General features: G+C 32.2%; 1 protein-coding gene and 1 long non-coding RNA gene across 2 annotated transcripts; both read right to left on the bottom strand.

Moving 5' to 3' along the window:
* Positions 1–1,158: 1,158 nt before the first annotated feature.
* Positions 1,159–7,104, bottom strand: LOC126699175 (uncharacterized). Its single transcript, XR_007646705.1, has 4 exons — positions 6,942–7,104; positions 6,027–6,835; positions 5,755–5,920; positions 1,159–1,376 (listed from the first exon to the last, which is right to left on the bottom strand). It is a non-coding gene; the product is annotated as an uncharacterized LOC126699175 (long non-coding RNA).
* A 1,542-nt stretch (positions 7,105–8,646) lies between these two features.
* Positions 8,647–11,925, bottom strand: LOC126699174 (receptor-like protein EIX2). The gene has a single exon (XM_050396843.1). It carries the CDS (start codon positions 11,907–11,909, stop codon positions 8,733–8,735), a length of 3,177 nt encoding a protein of 1,058 aa, XP_050252800.1. The 5' UTR covers positions 11,910–11,925; the 3' UTR covers positions 8,647–8,732.
* Positions 11,926–24,433: the final 12,508 nt, after the last annotated feature.

Genomic DNA, 24,433 nt, shown 5'->3' with positions numbered 1-24,433 from the left:
GGGGGGGGAGAAGGCTTTCAAGAAACTGACAATGGTGTATATCCAAAAGGGCCTGTCTTGTAAGGTACTAAGTTTGCAATTTCCAAGTATAGATGATTGGAGAGCCAAATAGGAACCATCATTATTCTAGCATGCTAGGCTATGTTAAAAATTCATTGTAATATTATTAGCTTCATTTGGCTTTTTCCACCTAATGTCATGTGTCCTTTTTGCTTTTAACAAATTAATGCAATAATTTCATTAGTAGTCTAGCCCAAAAAAAAAAAAAAAAAAAAATAAAACACCATTAGAATATAAAACAATATTTAATGCATTCAGAATTTTACGTTTGAGAAATAATGTAGTCGCTAGGCACCAATAGATGTGTGCTTCATTGATCATTGTGGAACAAAACCAATATATTCCATGTACAAGCTTGGTCGCTTAGTGATAACTGAGCTCATTTTTGTAGCCAAATCTAAGTTTAAGTTATTTGGAGAAAAATTACATCAATAGAAAATTGAGGGGTCATTAGATTGATAAATAGTACATATCATTTTCTTTCCCACCAAGTCATTACATAATTTAGTTGAGCCAGTAAAATTTCTCATAAAAAGGAACAGTCCTAAAAAAAGAACAATTTTGTGACACTATAACTCATGTATGGTTGCCTTCTGTCCTATTGAGAATTTCCAAAAAAAACAAGAATTTTTTTTTTCATTGCATGGTAATTCTACTTTTCCTCAAATAATTTCATATGCATGCTTAAAGATTATTGTTTCTTCTTTTGTGTACATGGTAGCATGTTGAAATAAAGAATAAAAAAAGGCACCACGATTAGTACTCAAAGAAATGAGCTTTGACATTGTACAAGGGCAGGCAATTTAATTTTTTTCACCACACCCTTTGCCCTTCCTAACAATTACATTTTGTGTGCGTTGTGTTTTTGTCCCATGTACTGTTTATTCTTTATTATTGTTTGGGCTTATACTAAACCTGTAGTGCAATGCATACTATGAACTCATCTGTCCCGATTACTACTTTTTAGGTTGTTTGCCAATTTTATGGGATAGATAAGCAAATCTAGTTCTTTCGGGGATAGTTTAAAATTGGAAAGACATTAACAACTAACCTAATGTTATTCAGCCCAAAAAAAAAAAAAAAAAAACTAAGCTAATGTTCTAACCTTTTTGATTGAAAGTGAAATGGCTTACCACTGTGTATATAAATAGTTCTTACAGATCATAGGCAGAAATCATAATCTTTAGCAATTTATTCATGTAAAATTTAGAACAAATACAGGAGGTAAAGAGACCTATTACAATTTCAATCTAATCTTTGTGGCTTCTTGGAAGGCATGAACCAGAGCTTCCTTCTGAAGCATGTACAACTAGGACCTGAAATCATCAATGGAATTGGCATTGAGTAATCTTTTAGTGTGTTACATGTGCATTGTAGTACAAAACTGTACTTCACAAATGTGTGAGAAATAACTTGTTCTCAAATCATTTTTAAAATGATTTGAGAACACATTGCTTTAGAAGGAAACAAAACTAGACTACAAATTGAAAACGTTGGCTCCATTTTAGTATCGACATATTTCTGAAATAAAATCCCACTGGGTAGAAGGTTAAATATGAATTAAATCACATTTGCAGTGCAGTGCGTACAACATCAACTAGACCAAACAGTTGTTAAGGACAATGTTTGAAGTATATCTTATAGAATATGATGCCTTTCACTTAATACTAGCTCACTCACAATTTCAATGAACCAATTCACTTTTAACATTGTAATCACATTGATCTTTCATGTCATTGATAAACCTAAAATCATCATGCCTTGAAGTTCTTTTGAAGAAGAGAACTTTATAGACTCCTCGAGAACTAACCAAATATCTAATTCTCATACCTATACATGACTAGGAGTATTTAGAGTCATCCTCATTTTTTCAAGTTTCTTTCGAGTATTTTTGGGAAAAGGAGCTCCATTGAGTTCAATATTGGCAATGTATATAAATGTGTCAAAACTCTTAGCCAGGGTGCCAGGGTGCGTGATTGAATTGTTCTCACAAACTATTGAATGAAAGTTCATGTATGACGTAACCAACAAAAGAAAAACCAAATATGCCACAGCTAATTTCACCAAAATGATTGTTTATTCAGATATCAAGGGATTCCAACAATATCATGTTTCTGGCCTTTTCTAGTATCTTTCCAATCAAATGACTTTATGACAAGTTTAAGAAACGAAATCCAGTAAGAGCTCAATAGAAATTGATATAGACAAGTTGCTTGAAAGGTCTAAGCTCCTTACAAATACGGAAGAATAAAAGACTTTTACAAAGTGCTAGAGAAAAGAACTGTAAGTTTCATGTTCATTTGAACAACTTGGTATATGTCTAGAGGCTATTATTGACAAAATATCAATACCAAAAGAGAAGCAGGTCGGCAGATTTTTGGAGGAGTATAATTTCACCCGTCTGGCTTCATTCAAATCCATGTGAATCGTCTAGATCAAGGGGCCCACAAAGTGTGTAGTTCTGCAGCAATGGAAAAGGTACAATTTCTTTTTGGGATAACATAGGGAACCTTTCTAAGAAAGAGCCCATTGGGCTCACATCTAGCAAGTAAAACTTAGGGACAACTAACCCCACCTGCCAGTATTAGTTACCAAGTAATCCAAGGGCACTCACCCCTAATGGGATAAGCAATTTATGCTCATGCCCAAAACCAATTATGAAGAAGCAATTGTTGTTCAAGTACAAGGGTTCAAGCTTATACAAGGGAGCCAAAGAATTTTGAATTACATCTGAAGGGTTGTTGTTCCTATTTCACTATGGGTTAAAGATAGCCCATGCATTTGCCAATGATGAAGCTTTCTTGATAAAGATTTATCTGCTATGTCAGGCCAATCTCTATTCATGTTTTTGGCTCAAAAATAAGGATATTGGTATAGAAAAATAATCAAGTGCAATATTCAAAATTGTTACGTTAGGAAATAATCATGTTAGCTAACATTTGAAACAATTAGAGCTAAATCAATGAGTTCAGAATTTAGCAATACCTTGGATGCATTGCTGTCAAGTTTGTTCTCAAGGAGATTGATCAATTTAAGGTACATAGCCAAAATCCAGAACTAGTCTAAAACCCTCTGAAATTGTGAGATGTCCCACTGCTTAAGATGGGTAACCATGTAGGAAATTGTGGACCAATCTGACAAGAACTCACTGTGATGGCATTGATTTTAAGAGTAGGAGCTCCATTGGAGCTTTTATTCGTGACAATAGAGTGTGAAGACAAATCGGCGAAATGCATTTAAGACACATTGCCCTCCAAGCAATTTTGTGCAATGCTCAACTCCTTCCAATTCTGTGAGTGGAACCAAGCTTTCTAGTGTGGTAACATTCAATTGATTCAATTCAAGATGTAATATCAATAAAGTTCACAATTTTCCAAGAGATTTAGGGATGGGACCATAGAAGAAGTTATCATATAGAAAATGATATGCAAGATGCACCTAGTAAGCTGAGTGCTAGACAAAACATGTCAAGGATTCAAAGATTTATTTTGGTACTTGGTACTTGGCCTTGTAGATTACTGAAGTCTAAGAACAGGGATGAAAGTTTATTGCTGATCGTTATTGTGCCCTTGAAATGGTTCATAGAAAGATTAAGCTATTCAAGGGATACAAAAATTGACATTTCTAGGGACCAATGTGTGTCATGAAGTTGGTATTGAGATGACCATAATGCTGAAAAGGAAGGGGGTTGATTTATCATTTGAAGCCTTTTTCTTTTCCCCTTGGAAGGTTCATGCCACTTGCATAAAAATATTGTAGGGGAGAGAGATAAGAAACCCTCCCTAGACCATACACCTAAAGATATTTTCCCTGCAGGTTACGAAAAAAAAAAAAAAAAAAAAAAGCTGTGATAGATTTCTAGACTGTTGAGGAATGAATATTCCAAATCCTACAAATGATAAGTCAAAATGTCCAAGTCACTCCAATTAACCAATATAGCTTGGAATACCCTTACCACTATAATAATTAAACTCAAGTAATCTAGCAGTTTTAGTTTGAGTGATGAAGGATTAATCTTGCACCCAAAGGTAATTTATATCCATCAGCATGATATGAAATTCCTAGGTGGAGCTCAACCAAACCTTACACTTATGTTGTCACATCATACACTAGTCTATCTATAGCAATCTTCTTGAATAAACAAAGAGAAGAGCCTATTTGAAGGATTTGTAAGAGCTTTGCAAGTTACATTGGAGATCCTTTTCATAAGCTAGATTTGTAGGGTAATACATAGAAAACTGAAGAAAGAGAAGCATGATACTTATGAAAGATATAGGCATGTTAAAGCAATAAATAATGAGGAATTGTGTTTAGAGGAAACTTAATACGTTCATAACAAGCTAAAACAAAAGCTTATGGTTAAATAGACTTTTAGCCAAATGGCCCAAAACCAGCCATTGATCTAGAGCTCACATATAATGTTTATGACTCTGTTCATTTCCTATAGTAATTAACCAAGGTAATCATTTATAAATCACCTTAGAAAGAAGTGGAATACTGTTTATGGTATCTTTTTTTAGACACAAGAATTTTTCATCTATGCTAGGGTCATGCTTCCCTAAAGAGTTTTAAATAGGACTTCAAAGTTTACGAACTCTAAAATTTCTGGGAGAAAGTATTCCATAGGACACTATTTAACTTGCCTTGCAAGTTGCTTTGAGACATTGTCCATCTTAATATATGGCCAATCCCAACTCAATGTCCAAATCCCCATACGGTACCTTTTCACTATTGGTCCTTTGCTAGCACAACTGCGATATTAAATGAATAACAATAATATTATTATTATGACTGATTATTATTATTATATATGCTTCGGTAATGGCTGATGCGCCTAAAACAAGAGATTTAGCTGCTGTTTAAGGTTCATATTGTGTAGGACCCTGATTATTTAAAATCTAGCAGATAAACCAAAAGGGCAGGCATACCAAATTATGTAGACTCAAACTGAGGAAGAACTACCGGTGACTTGGCTGGAAACCAAACATAACAACTCAAAGAGGGAGACCTCCAAAATGTATACCTCGAATCTTCAAGGACTTTCACTGCCAGAACTATGTTAACATTCTGCTAAGTACTTTAGCCACTAAGTTGCAGAAAAATAAACTTTACCAAAGAGTAAAAATGATCTAAATCTCATTGAATTTAAATTCCAAATGATAGATCCAATTATTTATTCTATCCATCTCAATATAGCAAACCCTTTGTAGTTGGCATAAAGAATTATTTAAGTTTAGTTGTAAAAATGCTCTTAGCTTGGAAGTGTAGTGTAAGATGAACTGGTTCTCTATGAGCCTTACAAAGCTATGATCGTATCATTCTTTAAAAAAAAAAAAAAAATCAGAAAACACTAATTGATATTCACAAGTTCTAATAAGCACAACTAAACAGCTGATGCTACTGATGAGTAGATTGATTAAACCACAAAACACATAAAATAAAAGGATAAAAAGGAGTTGGACCCTTTTTTTTTATAGATAAGTAGAGGGTGGGGGGGGGGGGGGGGGGGTTAGATCTATGACAATTTTATCTTTTTTTTTTTGAATAATGCAGGGAACCCTTTCTAAAGAAGAGCCCTTTCAACTTGCCTCTAGTTATAAAACCTATGGGCAACTAACTCCAGCTGCCAGGTATCCATTGACGAGCTATGACAATTTTATCTTGAAAAAAAGAAAAAGAAAAAAGTAAAATCACCTGTTGCTTAGGTACTGAAGAATAAGGTTGATAACTCTGTCGGATAAATAGCCACCAACACGAATCACAATAAGCAAATTTATGTGACACTCCAAGATCTTTCCAGCATATTTCTAATGAAACATTTGAGCAAAAGCTGTGTTTTCTGGGTTTTGAAGGTTCAAATCTACAAACATGAGTAAAATAAGACTTTAAATGGCAATGAAAAGTCAAAATGCCTCCTGCTGCAAGCCTCATACTTATTTTAATATGTTTCAAATACAGGAACTTACCAAGTGTACAACCTGTTTAAAATGTGAATCGTCCATTTCTTGACCTTCCACCATCGCCATGATTTCCTAAGCTCGGGATCAGCAGGCCGCCCTTCCAAGGGAACGGAACTCCCCAATATATTTAAGAAAAGAATCATCCACGCATTGAACACGTTTGGATAAAATAGCTGCTTTGGAATCTCCAACTGAAAAGAACAAACAACAAACCCAAATGATATATAAAAGTCATCTTCTAAATAAAGAAATCAGCCATTCTCAATTTGGATATGAAAAAAGGATGAAAATAGGGTAAAAAACTTCCTCTTCTCCAAGACTTTTCCAAAACAAAAACAAACAAACAAACAAAAAGGTGAACCAAAGCTCTCTTCAGCTTTTTCTATTTCTCTTTTCTGTTAATTTGCTCTTACTTTGACAGTAATTTGAGCAGCAGAGGATTATTTGGAATTTTAAGTGATGTTAAGGTGTTGATTGCTCAATTTTAAACTTTCCAAGATATAGTTACTTGGACAATAGTTCAAGATAGATATTTGCAATTTATCCAAAATGAATTTAAGCATAACATGAAATGAGAACAATGATAACTATTAAAACACCACCTAGAATGAAAACCCATGTATAAAGTTAGACTGCAAATCTCTCCATCTAAGAACGAACATATATGGATGACCAAATATTTTACAAATAAGCTGGATCAAATCTGCAGCATCCAATGGCGGGTTGACAATCTCGACAAGCTTGTTATGAATAGATGAGGGAATGTCTCCTCAACAATGTGATAAACGGGTGATCTCTTCTCATCAAATTTGAAGCTACGAATATAAAAGAATAGAATACATTTCAACAAACAAAGTAAGACATCTTGCAAACAAGGGAAAAGATTCTACGTGAAAAATATTTATTATGTGATAAGAGTACCTCATCAATCAGAAATGTATCAGTAAAAAATAGCATTGCTGAAGGCATCGGTACACAAAAAAACATTGGATAAGATGGTAAAGTTATGGTTCCTTCCCAGATTTTCAAAGTTCGAGTGTACTGATCCCATGCCTCACACCACCCAAGTAGTGTCAATGCATTCACTAGTTGTTAGAGAGATATTAGCCCATTAGTATAGACCCAAGCCTAATTCTACTTTGTATGCAAGTCAAGTCTCCTACTTGTACTAGAAGTCTATTAGTCTAGGGTTTAGTCTACTATATATACACATGTTATGATTCATTGAAACACAGGATTTATACTACACTATAATATATTATTGATGTAACCCTTTAGGGTTTCCTCCGTGAATGTAGGCCATTAGGCTGAACCACGTAACTCTCGTGTGTTACTGTGTTCTATACTTTATACTTTCGCTTCCGTATCCATACTAGCATATTCAACATGGTGTATCAATGCTAATATTTAACATGGTATTAGAGCCACCTTCTTGTGGCCATGATTTTCTGTCCTTATGGAATATTTAAGAGCAATCTTTGTCTTTCTCGGTGTTTTTTTTTTTCGCTGCGTTCATCTTCTTTGGCTTACTGTTGCCGTCAAAACTCTCCGGTATAGTCAAGCCACCGTTAGAAGTTGCATCAACACTACAAGACTATTGCCTTCCTCAAACTACTATTACAGAGCCAAACTTCATTCAAGGGATCTTCTCAACCTTATCAAATCTCAAGATTTCATCAAACTTCCATCTTGAGTTTTAGAGGGGGTGTTAGAGATATATTTGCCCAATAGTATAGACCCAAGCCTAATTCTACTTTGTGTGCAAGTCAAGTCTCCTACTTGTATTAGAAGTCTATTAGTCTAGGGTTTAGTCTACTATATATACACATGTTATAATTCATTGTAATATAAGATTTGTACTACACTCTAATATATTATTGATGTAGCCCCCTAAGGTTTCCTTCGTGGATGTAGGCCGTTAGGCTGAACCATGTAACCTTCGTGTGTTATTGTGTTATATACTTTATGCTTTCGCTTCCACATCTATACTAGCATATTCAACATGGTGTATCAATGCTAATATTTAACACTAGTAAAAGAAGCATAGTACTAAACTTACTACTGTATCGCAATATTGTGTACATTTAATAAAAATTTATAGAAAAAATAAAAATAAAAAAAACCTTAAAATCAAGATCCAAGGTAGTTTTTATTTATTTCTTTAAAATTGTAGGAAAATTTTCTCCTATTTGGCGGGGAGGAGAAGTAGACTTTTGAGAGCCACACTTTTGTAAATTGGGCTTCCTTCGTAGAAACTGGTTGGGACGTATTTAGTTATACACAATCATGTTGAGACTTTAGACATTAGAAAGTGATCGCTAAGAGATTCTAAAGAGATCTGCTAGGATAGTCGGATGAATCTATCAACTTTTCTCTTTAGAGTAACAGAAACAGTAATAGGGCATCATTACAAGGTATAGTATACTACATTACTACTTTAACAAATCGGTTACTTTTATGAACTAAAATTTGATTTTACAATATTAATCTTCAAGGATTACATGACACTACAAATTGGATTGCCATTGATGTTCATAGGAAGAAACACCATATTCAGATATGCTAATGGAGTGAATTAACTAATAATATAAGTATTAACCAGCAAAAAGATTATTCGGAAATCATCAAAATATTAACATGATCAAGACAACATTTACTTACAATATTTAACATGATCAAAATATTTAACATTTGCACAAATTATTAAGAATCTTACAAGACAAAACTCTTAAGCTTGTACCCTATATGATCTAGGAATTGAAAGTACATCATTCTCCATAGCTTATTGAATAGTAAAGGACCACATACACCACAAAACCCAACCACCGAGCCGAGTGACATGCTCACATAGAACCAATCCACTTCAAGTCCACCAGTATCTTTACTTCTTATGTTGGGTTTTACACCATTTGTAGTACAACTATTAGTAAGTGGTGGTCCACACAGTTTGTTTCCAATAAAACTGGATGGATCAAGGCTTTGTAGTTGAGTGCTTAAAGGAATTTTCCCAGTCAAATTGTTGTTTGACAAGTTCAAATGATTTAAAAATGTCAAACTTGACATGCTTGAGGGAACTTGACCTGAAAGTTGGTTCAAAGAGAAATCAATAGATTCCAGTGATCCCATAGCACCTATATTCTCAGGAATACTTCCGATCAAGAGATTATATGACAAATTCAAAGATTGTAATCCTTGGAGACTAGTAACTTCGATGGGGATCTTTCCTGATAGACTATTCTTGGAAAAGTCTATACTTTTTACGAATTGGAGAATGGTGCTATACTCAAAAATGTTTCCCTTTATCACAAGCAATGCACTTTCAAGTGGGAGAGTTTCACCATAATTAGTAAAAGAAGAATAAGAATTCAAGTGGTCATTTGAAATATTATTTGTGGCCATGGCGCTAAAATTTTTAACACATCTAGGTATGCTTCCAGATAGCTTATTATGTGAAAGGTCCAATACTTGGAGTGAAGCTAGAGCACAGAGTTCTTTTGGTATGTGACCATGGAAATAGTTTGCGCGAAGGTTAAGAATCATCAAGCTTGTACATCTATGCCCAATCCAAGAAGGTATGTTTCCAGCAAACCTATTTTCAGCAACATCAATAGTTACCAACTCTGTACAATTTTTCAAAGATGATGGTAACTTTCCAAAAAATTTGTTTTTGTATAAGTGCAAAGATTGAAGAGAAGCCAAAGATCCCATCGATGCTGGAATAATGCCACTGAAATTGTTGTACCCCAAATTCAAGACCACCAAGTCGTTCCAATTCATCAAACAATCAGGTATTATTCCTGATAAAAGATTTTTTCCAAGATTGAGATATCCTATGGTTTTGTGCTCATTCACTTTGAAACAAAAAAAGTGAGAAATAGATCCAGAGAATGAATTGTTAGAAAGATCTAGCACATACACATTAGAGGATATACAAGGCAATGGACCTTTGAAATGGTTTGAACTTAAATCAATCACTGAAGCAGACAAAATCACGGGAATTTCTCCATGGATTAGATTGTGGGAGAGATTTAAAAGTCGGAACTGAGAAGACAAGTTCCAAAATGAAGAAGGAACCACATCTGAAATCCTTGTATCAGAGATGTCTAACGACTGCAGATGCCTTTGTGAACAAAGCCATGGGGGAAATTTTGGCCCTAAATTCCATGATTGCAAGTATAAAGACTCAAGCTGAAAAGGAGGAATCCAATTTTGACTTGCTTTTAAAGTCAGTTGGTTTCCAGATGCAAAAAGTCCCCTCAAACTGGTTAAATTGGAAAAATGAACTTCAGACACGACACCTTTCAACATATTAGACTCAATATGTAAAGTCTCAAGTTTGGAAAGCTGTCCAAAATTTTGAGGGAGGGTTCCTTCCAATTGATTATTCCCAAGATCCAGGTATGTCAGAGATGAAAGATTTCCTAAAGACACCGAAAGTGGACCTGAAATTGAATTATTCCAAAAATAAAGTCTCACTAGATTTTTCAAATGTCCAAAATTTTGAGGGAGAGTTCCGTTGAATAGATTGTTTGAAAAATCCAGGTATGTCAAAGATGAAAGATTTCCTAAAGACATTGGAATTGGACCAGATATTGAATTAGACCTAGCAAAAAGTTTGACTAGATTTTTAAATACCCCAAGTTCATCCGTCAATTGACCATGAAGTTGAGAATTACTTAAGTCTAAGATCTCTAGTCCATCTGAAACACACCCTGATAAACTTTCTAAGATTTCAGATATCTCTTGACCCCATTTGTTGTTTGACAATATGATTTCCCTTAAGTTACAGAGATTACCCAATGATCTTGGCAACTTTCCACCAAGTTCATTGAATGACAAGTCAATACTAATGGCAGAGGTTAGGTTTCCAATGGCACTGGAGATTGTTCCCTGCAAATTAGTGAACTGAAGGTTGAGAAACTCAAGACTTCTAAAACTATACAACCAATTGGGAATTAAAGAGTTGATATGGTTATTAGATAGATCGAGGTGACTAAGAGAAGTCATGTTTTGGAGATCAACAGGGATTGGACCTTGAAAGCTATTTTCAGATAGACGAAGAGAAACAAGATTACGAAGACCAAAGATCCATGATGGGATCAAAGTGTTTTCAAATTGGTTCTCTGAAAGATCGAGGGTGAGGAGAGATGAAAAGTTAACAGTGAGTGTCGGTGGAATGAAAGGAAGTTGGCAAGATGACAAGCGCAAGTCAAACAAGGAAGGGAGTGTATTTGTGACTTGTAGCCAATCAGAGGCTTTGCTAAGATCTACACCACTCATATCCAGATGTTGTAGCAAAGGAAGACCAGAAAGCCATTGAAGGTTATTCACATATAAACCAGGAAAACGAGAACTTTCGAGATTGAGATGGAGCAAATTGGAGAGATTTCCAAGTTGATGAGGTATGAGTCCCACAAATCTCGCATTAGAGAGATTAAGAGAAGTTAAACTCTTCATTGAACCGAGAAATTCAGGAATAGGAGAAGCAGAGAAATTATTGAAGCTGAGGTCAAAGTAATTCAAATGCTTCAAATCAAGCAGAGAAGGATTTAGCTTACCACCAAACATTGACTGCTCATAGGCATCAATTTGTCCCTGAGTCGTAAAAACATCCCAATCAGGAGGGAAGCTTCTGAGATGGAGTTGTTGAACGTGAGCAGTGAGGTTGTGGCAGACAACACCAACCCAGCGACAGCAATCCCCATCAAATATCCAAGAGGAGAGCCGGTTTGAAGGATCAATAAGGTCTTGCTTGAAGGTGAGAAGGGCATGTCGCTCGCTATCGATGCAACGAACCTCAGAGTGAGTGTGTCCGGTGCAAAAAATGAAGAAATGAGGAAGAGGAATAATTAGAAAAGTGAGGAAAAGGAATCCTAAGGAACCCTCCATTATCAGATTATGAGAAGTAAGGGTTAATTGTGAAAAAGGATTCTAATTGGATGGGAATTTATAGGAGCACTTCAAATTCTAATTGGATGATTTTGTTTTGTTTTACACTTCAAATTCTACACTCTGTCCGCATTCCGTGGTCTATGCTTCAAGCATTGACCGAAGTCTTGCAATTAGGACCCTCCCTCCATTTTGTGGGGCCTTCATCTTGACCTTGCCACATTTTTTTTTTTTTTTTGGGGGGGGGAGCTGCCTGCCAAATGTGAAACGAATTTTAGACAATATTAATTAGACAATGTCCTTCGTAGTCTTTCCCACAAAAAAAAAAAAAAAAAAAAAAAAAAAAAAAAAAAAAAAAAAAAAAAAAAAAAAAAAAAAAAAAAAAAAAACTTTCTCATTCAAGGTCCAGGACCATTAGACTTTATTTAATAGATTGACAATTTTTTTTTTTTTTTTTTTTTTGGAGAAGGACAATATTGTTTTAATTTAAATGAGTTGGGGAATCCTAAATATAAATAAAGTATACATTATGATGAAATCATGGCAAAGTGTTTAGCTCTAGAGTGAGGAAATGTTTAGGAAATTGAATAATTGATAGAAGCACAAAAGATTGTCCGCACCTGAAGTCTTTATTACTTTTGCTTTCTTTTTGCTGAAATTTTCTTCATGTCAAGATGATGAACTTGAATAATTGTTCCTTTTTTTTTTTTTTAGGAAAAGAACTTGAATAGTTGTAAGTTTTCATCACACGTTAAAGGGATGATCATTTTGTTTAATCTAATTAGATTTTTTTTTTTAAATCACACAAAAGTTACATTATTTGTACCAAATTGCTTAAGAAGAATTTCATTAAAAAAAAAAATTAAGCAAAATATTCAGAGTAAAGGTTGATCTTTTGCGTTCTGTGTGTGATCTTTAGCCAAGTATATACTCTAGACTAGTATATGGCCAAAAGGTCTAGCCGGAAGATGTCTCGTCCTGTAAATTTAGATGTAAATGTTGTTTAAGTCAATAAAGTTGTATTTGTTCTGAAAAAAAGAAAGAAAATAAAATGTCTAGTCGCTCAAGTCTTCCACTATAAAAAGTTGTGTTTATTTATTTATTTTTGTTGAAAAAAAGTTTTTATTTTGTTTTGTAAAAAAAAAAAAAAAAAGTTTATTGTTTTGTCTAACACAACTTATGGAGAGTACGCTTGATAAAATACAAATGATGCTAGTCTGAATATCTCATTTTCAGGAAAAAAAAAAAAAAAAATCTCATTTTCCCTTCCTAAGGCCAAACCTTTTTTTTTTTTTTAAATTTATTAAAAATAAAATAAAAAACAGAAGGCTTGTCTTCCCCCATAGAAAAAGAAAAAAAAAGGTTTGTCTTATAAAAGCATTCAAAAATTTCAATCAATTCATGATCCACGTTCCTAAGGTTTAGATTAGAGACAGCAATAAGTCATTTTTTCACAACACATCAACCCATTTGCTTAGTCTTCCACTATCAAAATGCTTATTCTTTAAAAGTCTTCTACTAAAAAAAAAGTCTTTCTTTTTTAAAAGATAATAATTGCATGAGTAATGTTATAAATATAACAATTTTCCCAATATTTGAAGGAAAAAATTTGACAACAAACTTAGTTATAACCTAAGACTACAATTCCACTCAATATCTTTGAATTAATGTGAATTTTGACAAATCCACCATTAGATTACATTTTCTTTTTATATTTTCCATACTTGCAAAATTTTCAATAAAATTAAAGTTTAATAAATATGTCATCAATCAAATGTTTAACAATAAAAAAACTTAAGTTCAACCTGCCAACTTTACTTAAAATGCCTACAAAACAGGATACTCTCCTACTAATCCATGATTTCTCAAGAAACTTATCCATTTTTTTTCTTTTTTAAATGAAAATCATGACACTAAACCAACACAAAAAAAAAAAAAAAAAAAAACTTCATCGCATGTGCAAAGCGCATGTGATGAGACTAGTAAAATCCTATTATGATTGAGTCAATTTTGACTCAAGATGTAATGCTTTTATCTTCTTCTTAATAAAATTACGATATTCTTATCAATATATATATATATATAGTATGCTTGATAAAATAAGAAGAATGCTAGTTTTTTTTTATCCACCTAAAGTGAGTCAGTTCGGTTTTGAAAGCTCTTGGGTTCTGGTTTTGTATTGTTCATATAGTTTCAATGTTGTGCGTGTGTGTGTGTGTGTAAAAAAGACGGTTAGTGTTATAGTAATTTGAAATGGAGTACCAAATTGGTTGTCAGAGTCTCTCTCTTCTCTTTCCCCCAATTCGGCATTATCAATGCAAAAATTCTGTAAAACTTTGCACTTAGGGTACCGAAATCTCCCCATCTTCTCAATCGCTTCAATATTTGTTTGTTTGTTTTTTTTTTTTTTTTGACAAATACCCATAAACTCAAATTTTAATAATATTTTGTTAAAAGACTCAAAAAATTCAAAGAAAAATAACCAAAACTTTGACTTCCTTATTCAAAAACCCAAATTAGATCAAACGCCTCCAAAGTCCTAAACATAATAAAGTTGCTATACTGCCACCATTGTGATCAAAATGAAAATACAAAACGATAATTCTAAACTCATGATTGTTCAAATAATGATAAGTCTATTTATATACCTTTTTTGTTTTAAAAATTACAAATTTATAATCCAAAGACTTTGAACTTCTAAAGTCTTAAAAGAGAGTTTGGAGATTTCGTTTTTCTTTTCTGAAGTCTTTGGAGTCTCCTTTAAGCTGGGCAAAATTTAAAATTTTTTTTCTTAAATTACCTAATTTTCCACACCAAACTTTTCTTTTTGATGGAATTCCACAAAATTTTTTCTTGTAGTACCTAATTTTCTACACCAAACCTTTTCTTTTTGATGGAATTCCACACTACACATTGAATACGCTCAATAACATTTTTCTCCATCTAGTTTTTCCAAGAAAGTATCGTTCATGAAAATTAAAAATTGTGGGGGCCTTAGAATCTTGACAAACAATAATTGTGCGAAGATTTTAACATTAATTTCATGGAATAGGAGATATTGAAATCTAATACCCTCTAATACCGTATCCAACGTCAAACATTTAATCTAGCTTTTACTTACTAATTGAAAAAGTATTTGAAAAAATAAATTTCTTTGGAGATTAAGAAAATCACTCTCAAGATATTCACCATACACATGGAGAAACTTTAGCAACCAACTCAATCTTCTACAGCCTGGGCTTCTTTCTTACATATTGGTTGCAAGTAATTCATCAAATATCCTCGGATTTTGTTACAAAGAGCCATTTAGTTTGCACAATTAAGTATAATCTTATCGTCTTTTGTTTGATACTTTACAAAGTGATCACTGCTCACTAAGAGACTCCAAATCGAGCTACCATGATTGCTAGACGAACACTAAGATCACCTATTAGAGTGGAAATGCACGTGTCAGTTATCTATTAGTAGTTTAAAGAGTTTGTTAGTTCCTGTTTAGAGTATAAAATAGGAATAACACTCATTGTAATCTTATCAGAGTTTGCTACAATTTCCATATATTAAAATTCCTAGAGTATAAAAATTCATGCTTTGAATTGAATTTTAAAATGAAAGTGTTTATTTGAATTTTAACTTTTAAAAAACAGCTCCATATTATTTTAATCTTATCAAGTACTATGGAAATAATCCATACTTTCTCATTTTGATTACCCATTAATTACCACCTGTGCTATGATCCAAGGACAAATTGGTCCATTAACAACAATTAAAAATACGAGTGTGGCTTATCTCCAGTATTTTTTTAACTGGACATGTCCTTTTGTTTTAAATATACAATGACAAGTGGTAGTGGGTTTTAATCCCCGCATTTTATTTATTCAGTGGGTGATGTGGTAGTCTCTCATTAAAACAAAAAGAGATTCTTTTTAAGAAAATATTGGAAATAAGCCAAACCCTAAAAATACACCCCACCCACGTTTTGGATTTTTCTTTTTTGGGAGGAAATTCACCTTTTGGACTAAAACTCTCACTTAGGCCATCAAAACGAGTGCCCATTTAGACATGAAAATATAAGATCCTATTTAAAAGCTTCTCTCTTTAAAAACAAAACTCGATCCTTTTTCTCATACTAAAAAAGTAAAAATACTTGTACATTGCTCATTTTAATTTAGATTTTTAGACTTGCTCCCCAAAACAAAAGAGTGTAGCTTTTTTGGGGGCAACTTTAAACACATTCCCTAAAAAACACCTATTCTTATCTTAATCAGATTGTACTTTAGCTTTAAGTAAAACTCTAATTTCAAAACCCTAAAAAACATAATAATATTACAAATTTTTTCTCCATCCAATGATATGATAAGCCAAAAATAATAAGTATATACTGTAAGGATGGCAACACGGTGTAGCCAAGTCAAATCATAGATACCATGTCCCTGCTTCGGGAGAATGTATTTTGCCATCTTTAATGAGATGACTCTAACAAAGGAGGGGTGACTATAAGAGACCTATTTTTTTTTTTTAAAAATACAAATATTTTAGAAATGATAATAAAATATGTACAAATAAATAAATTATAAATATAAAGGGTATATAGAAATTCTATTCCATATAATTAAAATGTTATTAAATAAGAAATATATATACTTAAGATATGTTAGGGTTTAGTGACCGAAATATATATATATATATATATATATATATCTTGTTAGAAAATCAAACCCATCAAAAAGTTATTTTTATAGAATAATTAATGTATAGTTTGAAGTAGGGTACTATGTTTGTAATTTCCTAGTATTGATGATTGAAGAGCCATATAAGAATCAAGAAGCCTCATTAGCGGAGCCATAAATTTAGCAATTTAACACCACAAAATCTATTTTATCTATTTTACCACCTTACTTTACAAAACACCTAACATTGGTGGTGTTATTTTAGCTTTCAACATAATAAAATAATATAAACAATACAAGAAAATAATATATTTATTACAATAAACAACAACCATTGCCACCAACACAATAAAATAATATAACTTTGAATGAAATATTGTTTGTTTTTTACCATTTTAGCTACAATGATGGGTGTGCACTATAACTCAAAAGCTTTTTTTTTTTTTTTTTCCTCCACCATTACAGGCTTGCAGCATGCTTTTTAGTATTAGTGGTGCTAAATTGCCATAAAAGCAATATGACATTTTAGCACCACCAATACTAATTGGATGGTAATTTATAGGAGCACTTCTCCATTTGATTTTGTTTTGTTTTGTTTTACACTTTAAGCCTTGACTGAAGTCTTGCAAGTAGCACCCTCCCTCCATTTTGTGGGGCCTTTATCTCGATCTGGTCACATATCATTTTTTTTTTTTTTTTTGGCTGCCACATAGCAATTTTCATTGGTCAATTTTCAGTGTCTTTGTAGTCTTTCCTAGAAAAAACACTTTCTCATTCGAGGGCCAGGGTCATAGAATTTAATTAATAGATTGACAATATTATTTTAATTTAAAATGAATTGGAGAATTCAAAATATAAATAAAGTATACATTATGATGAAATTATGGCAAAGTGTTTAGCTCTGTAGTGAGGAAATGTTTAAGAAATTGAATAATTGATAGAAACACAAAAGATTGTCCGCAGCCGAAGTCTTTGTCTTTATTACTTTTACTTTCTTTTTGCTGACATTTTCTTCATGTCAAGATGATGAACTTGAATAATTGTTTTTTTTAAGAAAAGTACTTGAATAATTGTTTTTTTTTTTTTTAGGAAAAGAACTTGAATAATTGTAAGTTTTCATCACACACGTCAGGTTAAAGGGATGGTCATTTTGTTTAATCTAATTAGATTTTTGTTTTTTAAATCACACAAAAGTTAAATTATTTGTATCAAATTGCTTAAGAAGAATTTCATTTAAAAAAATTAAGCAAAATATTCAGAGTAAAGGCTGATCTTTTACGTGCTGTGTGTGATGTTTTAGCCAAGTACTCTAGACTAGTACATGGCCAACAGGTCTAGCCGGAAGATGTCTCATTCTCTAAATTTAGAAGAAAATGTTGTTTAAGTCAATAAAGTTGTATTTGTTCTGGGAAAAAGAAAGGAAAAAAATAATGCTAGTCTCTCAAGTCTTCTACTATAAAAATTCTTTTGCCTCTCTTGTATAAGCTGGGCAGAACTTTTGACTTAGAAAAATTGTTTCTCTTTCACACTAACGTTGAGCTAAAGATGAAGCTCGTATTGGTGTGGCTGTAGAATCAATGCTTGTGAGAAGAAATCAACATTCATTTAATGGGAATAGGGGGCATTGAAATCTAATACCGTATGGGTTTCTTTACTCATGGGGTGAAATTTCGGTGGGGTTCTGAAAGTCTAGATATTGATGAGTTTCTATCTTCGCTTTTGATTCACAAAAAAGAAAAAAAAAAGGATATTGAGTCTCCAAGTCAAAGAAAGAAAAAAAAGGTGCGAGAGTCAATTAGTTTTTTTTATTTTATTTTTTTATTATTTTTTTTTTATTTTAACAAATGATAAATTACAAATTATACCCTTAAAGTTTAAGGTTGTTTGGATTTTACATGTTGAAATTTTAGAATTTGAATTTTATCCTTGAAGTTTGGACGTGAATAGATTTTACATTTGACGTTTTATAATTTGAATTTTACATTCAAAGTTTGGAGGTATTTAGATTTTACACCCCAAATTCTTAAATTTCTAGGTATAAAATCCAAACACTCTCAAACTTTGAAGAGTAAGATCTAAACACTCCTAAAATTTAGGGGATAAAATTTAAATTTTGAAACGTCAAGATGTAAAATCTAAAAACTTCAGAGGATTAAATTCAAATTTTGAAACTTTAGGCATAAAATCCAAACACACCACAACTTTAGGTTTATAATTTGCAATTTACTCTTTAATAAATAATTCGATGGTTACAAAATAGGGGAGATGATGAAAACATATAGAGGTATTATCCAGTTGAACTATAAGACTCTTAACAATATCAATTACTTTAAACAAAGAGTAGTATGGTTAATTCGTTATCTAAAAAAAGAGTAGACGTCGTGAATAGTATACTGGTATCTTTGATCTTTAAAACTAGTTGTTTTGGTCAATATTGATTTATATAATGTTAATTAAATTTAATGATTTTGATTGTTGTTCTCCTAATTTTTTTGAATTTTTATAAATTACGTATGGATTTGGTAGAGCTCTTCCTGTTTTAATAAACCTTAGGTAATTTGTAGGGTCTGGTTGAAGTTTTCTTAATTTTGAGACTCTTAAATGAAAAATAGCAGTTAATTTAAAAAATGGGCGTTATTTCTCTAATTTACTAGGTTGAAAAATGAAATGCTTAGTTTAATGCTTTCTGAAGATGAGAATGAGCAGCATGACTAGACCTCCTAGGCATCTAGCTTAACTACAATTCAATAGTATTTTATTGACATCGAGTAAACCTTTTAGCATTATTACATGTGCACCATAGTACAAAACTATACTATACAAATGTTCAAGAAATAACACGTCATAATGCCGAACAAATCTTCAAAAAAAAAAAAAAAATCATCATAGTGCCTGCACTGTTTCCTTCAATAATATTGTGCTCTCAAATCTTTTTAAAATGAATAATGCATTTCAAAATGAACCATATATCATATATTCATATGGCAACAATCTACAAAACTAGACTAAAAATTGAAAACGATGGCTCCATTTTAGTATATCATATTTCTGGAACAAAATTCCACCAGTGAAAAGTTAGATATGAATTAAATCACATTTGCAGTGCAGTGTTGGTTGGGTTGGGTGTATGGTAAGACACCGTGTGGGTCCAGCCCACTTGATCGGTCAAAGCTCATTTATAAGCTTGTCTTCTCAAGCCACACAAAATCAGTTTTTGGTTTAATGCAAAGCTGACTAGAAGCGTGTGAGACACGCTGAAGTTGAAAATGAAATTCCACTGATAGAAAGTTAGATATGAATTAAATCATATTTGCATTGCAGTGTCTGTTGGGTTGGGTGTACCCACTTGATGACTGATATTGGGTCAAGTCAGGTCGGGTTAGGTTTATTGTGACCCAAAACCCGACCCGATAGAAACCGGGTTTGGTTGCCTTAAACCCGACTCGATTTGGAAAATCGGGTCTGTAATCAGGTTGGTTTTCTGGGTCTCAGGTCGGGTCTCGAGTTGGACACTTTTTTTTTTTTTTAAATCAAAGCTATTCAAAGCTGTATTGAATATGAAGAGTTATACCATCTTTGTGTTGTATTGATATATATTAAACAATTACATTGACACCAATTTCTATAACAAGTTCCAATGGAGGGAGAGCAAGAACTGATACGTTGATTCTCTACAAAGGAGCATACCATTCATGTCAATGCAATTTACTTGCATCAAATTTCAATCTAATCATCCAGAAAACACAAACTCTAAATATAACCAACCAAAATAATACCAACCAACAAAACAAATTATAATCCAAATAACAATTCAACCAACTAAAATTCAGATACTTCAACAAAAAAGAGAGAGCCTTAAACCAAATAACACAAAAAGGGCTAACCCACAAACACAAACAAAGAAGAAATTTTTAGATAACAAAAACGAGGCCAAATGACAAAATGGGAAAGATCAATCCATGGATCAGTCTGAGTTGGTGTAGCTTTGACAGTTCTGAGATGGTCAGGGTCTCCTTCAAAGAGTTCATACTCAAAAAGGACTGCTGTGTGTGATCTAATTAGATTTTTTTTTTAAAATCACACAAAAGTTACATTATTTGTACCAAATTGCTTAAGAAGAATTTCATTTAAAAAAAAATTAAGCAAAATATTCAAAGTAAAGGCTGATCTTTTACGTGCTGTGTGTGATCTTTTAGCCAAGTACTCTAGACTAGTATATGGCCAAAAGGTCTAGCCGGAAGATGTCTCGTTCTCTAAATTTAGATGAAAATGTTGTTTAAGTCAATAAAGTTGTATTTGTTCTAGGAAAAAGAAAGAAAAAAAAATGCTAGTCTCTCAAGTCTTCCACTATAAAAAGTTCTGTCTATTTATTTATTTTTGTTGAAAAAAAGTTTTTATTTTGTTTTGTAAAAAAAAAAAAAAAGTTTATTGTTTTGTCTAACACAACTTATGGAGAGTACACTTGCTAAAATACGAATGATGTTAGTCTGAATATCTCATTTTCAGGGAAAAAAAATTTTCATTTTCCCTCCCAAAGGCCAAATCCTTTTATTTATTTTTTTACTAAAAATAAAATAAAACAGAAGGCTTGTCTTCCCCTATAAAAAAGAAAAAAAAAAGGTTTGTCTTATAAAAGCATTCAAAAATTTCAATCAATTCATGATCCACGTTCCTAAGGTTTAGATTAGAGACAACAATAAGTCATTTTGTCACAACACATCAACCCATTTGCTTAGTCTTCCACTATCAAAATGCTTATACTTTAAAAGTCTTCCACTAAAAAAAAAGTCTTTCTTTTTTAAAAGATAATAATTGCATGAGTAATGTTATAAATATAACAATTTTCACAATATTTGAAGGACAAAATTTGGTAACAAACTTAGTTATAACCTAAAACTACAATTCCACTCAATATCTTTGAATTAATATGAATTTTGACAAATCCACCATTAGATTACATTTTCTTTTTATATTTTCCATACTTGCAAAATTTTCAATAAAATTAAAGTTTAATAAATATGTCATCAATCAAATGTTTAACAATAAAAAAAACTTAAGTTCAACCTGGTAAAAATATATCTCCAATTTTACTTAAAATGCCTACAAAACAGGATACTCTCCTACTAATCCATGATTTCACAACAAACTTATCCAATTTTTTTTTTTAAATGAAAATCATGACACTAGACCAACAAAAAAAAAAAAAAAAAACTTCATCGCACGTGCAAAGTGCATGTGATGAGACTAGTAAAATTCTATTATGATTGAGTCAATTTTGACTTAAGATGTAATACTTTTATCTTCTTCTTAATAAAATTACGATATTCTTATCAATATATATATAGTATGCTTGATAAAATAAGAAGAATGCTATTTTTTTTTATCCACCTAATGTCGGTCAATTCGATTCCGAAAGCTCTTGGGTTCTGGTTTTGTATTGTTCATATAGTTTATATATGGTAATATTGCTTATTTGAGTATTGTTGGTGGAAGTTTCAATGTTGTGTGTGTGTAAAAAAGACGGTTAGTGTTATAATAATTTGAAATGGAGTACCAAATTGGTTGTCAGGGTCTTTCTCTTCTCTTTCCCCCAATTCGGCATTGTCAATGCCAAAATTCTGTAAAACTTAGCACTTAGGGTACCGAAATATCCCCATAAAACTTAGCACTTATGTGACAAAACTTTGAAGTTTTGTCACATAAAATAATATTATTTTTTCAAAAATCTCTAGATTTTACTGTAAAAGTGTTGCAAAAAAAAGGGAGTATAAAAGGTTTAACGATATTGTATCTGTATGCAAAATATTACTTATTGGTGTATTCTCAAAATGTATGGTTATATTATGCAAAGTTCAAGCATAATGAACTTAGCTCGAATGGAAAGGGCACAATAACAATTTTATTATTGAGAAAACCAACAGAATAATTATGAATGTGCAAGTGTTTAAATCTTAAAATTTTTGGGACATTAATTTCTGATGATGCATAAAAAATAGAAATATTCCTTACCAATTTCCATCTCCAATGTTTTTGAAATCTTTCCCTAGACAAAAGTTTCTTAGAAATGTAGTTTCTTACTCGTACCAAATATATTCCCATTAATGCTTTATTATAAATGTTATTATTATTATTATTGATATAAGGGTAAAAGACTTTAATTATTTTAATTAAAATTGAATCGATGAATTTTTAAGTATAAATACAGTATACATTGTGAATTTCAGTTAGCTCCATTGATAAAATTTCTTTTTATTGAATAAAAGATTTGGGATTTAAATTCCACCTATACCAAAAACCAATGGGTATCTTGGCCTATTGATAAAGAATAATAATTATCATAGAATGGATACTATAGGTTGAAATTCAATTGCATGTGTGTGTCTATATATATATATATATATATTATGATGAAGCCATGACAAAGTGACCCTCTCTAGAGTGAGGAATTGTAAATGTCAAGGAAATTTACAATTGATAATATATATATAAAACTGAAGTTGTTTGACTTTTGGCTAACCATATAAGATCATGCTATATATTCTTTTGAGAATTCAATTTATAATATAGATAATTATCATGAAGCATATACTATAGATTTTCAATTTACTTCCTTCTAGATGCATAGAAATTTTATATTGCTCTAATTAATCTGAATTATTTCAAATGCCATTTTTTGGAACTTTATAGTTGATTGATGACATGTTTTCTATATTTCCAACTCAATGCTTTCTGGGAAATTTTCTTCATAAAGAATTGGACGAAGAGTTGAGCTTGATGGTTTAGGACAAGTATATATTTAAAATCCAAGTGATATGAAAGGGAGTCCTCCAACTTGCAAAACGTAATAGAGACAATTGGTCTTATAGTAATTACAAAATTATAACTACTTTTATGTGCAAAAGAAAAGCTAAAATAGAGATTAAACAAAATATCCAAAACTTTGAGTGTCCATTTGAAAACGCAAATTAGATTGGCTCCTAACCATGATGGGGCTACTACGCTACCACCATTGTGACCAAGATCAAAATACAAAATGATAATTTTGAATTTGTGATTATTCAAATAATGATAAATTCTTTTTAATACTTTTTTTATTTTAGGAAATTATAAATTTATAATTCAAGGCTTTGAACCTCTAAAGTCTTGAAAAGAGAGTTTTGGAGACTTTGTTTTTGTTGTCCAGAGTCTTTGGATTCAAAGTAATCCATACGCTGGGCAGAACTTTTCATTTTAGAATTTTTTTTTAATTACAATACCTCTTTTTTTTTCAATGATAATTCAATTTAATAACTCTTGTCCCAAAAAAATACAAATTCATAATCCAAAGACTTTGAACTTCTAAAGTCTTAAAAGAGAGTTTCGGAAAGTTCATTTTTTCTTGTCTAGAGACTTTAGACTTTAGAGTCTCTCTTATATACACTAGGCACAAGCACAACTTTCCCATTTAAAAAATTTGTTTGTTAGTGTAGGGACACGTTTCGGGACGAACCGCAGTAGAGTTGGGTTCGCACGTGAATGGGCCCAAACAATATCATTTGTAGAGAGTGGATTCGAAAGGCTAGGCCTTAGTTGCCCAGTGGTGGTTCTGGTGGTGTTCATATGTGATTTAAGCGCTTTCACCCTTGGGGCCTTTCTTCTGGAGGTAGACTGGGAGCCTTTCTTTTTTGGACAGTCGTCCCAGCCCCCCCCCCCCCCATCTTAGATTACTTAATTTTTCTTTTATACTAGTCTGCATTCACTTTCCTTCGTCCACGTGTAGGGTCGACATTTCCAACACTGATACTTGTCCTGTCAATCCAAACCCAAAGTTGTTGGGAATGGTCAATAAAGTTAAGGGATAAGGCTCTGTTAGGCGCA

This window comes from Quercus robur, chromosome 9, assembly GCF_932294415.1.
Source record: "Quercus robur chromosome 9, dhQueRobu3.1, whole genome shotgun sequence".
Classification (NCBI taxonomy): Eukaryota; Viridiplantae; Streptophyta; class Magnoliopsida; order Fagales; family Fagaceae; genus Quercus; species Quercus robur.
The sequence above is the reverse complement of the archived record's forward strand: the minus strand, read 5'-3'. Positions and strand labels throughout refer to the sequence as shown.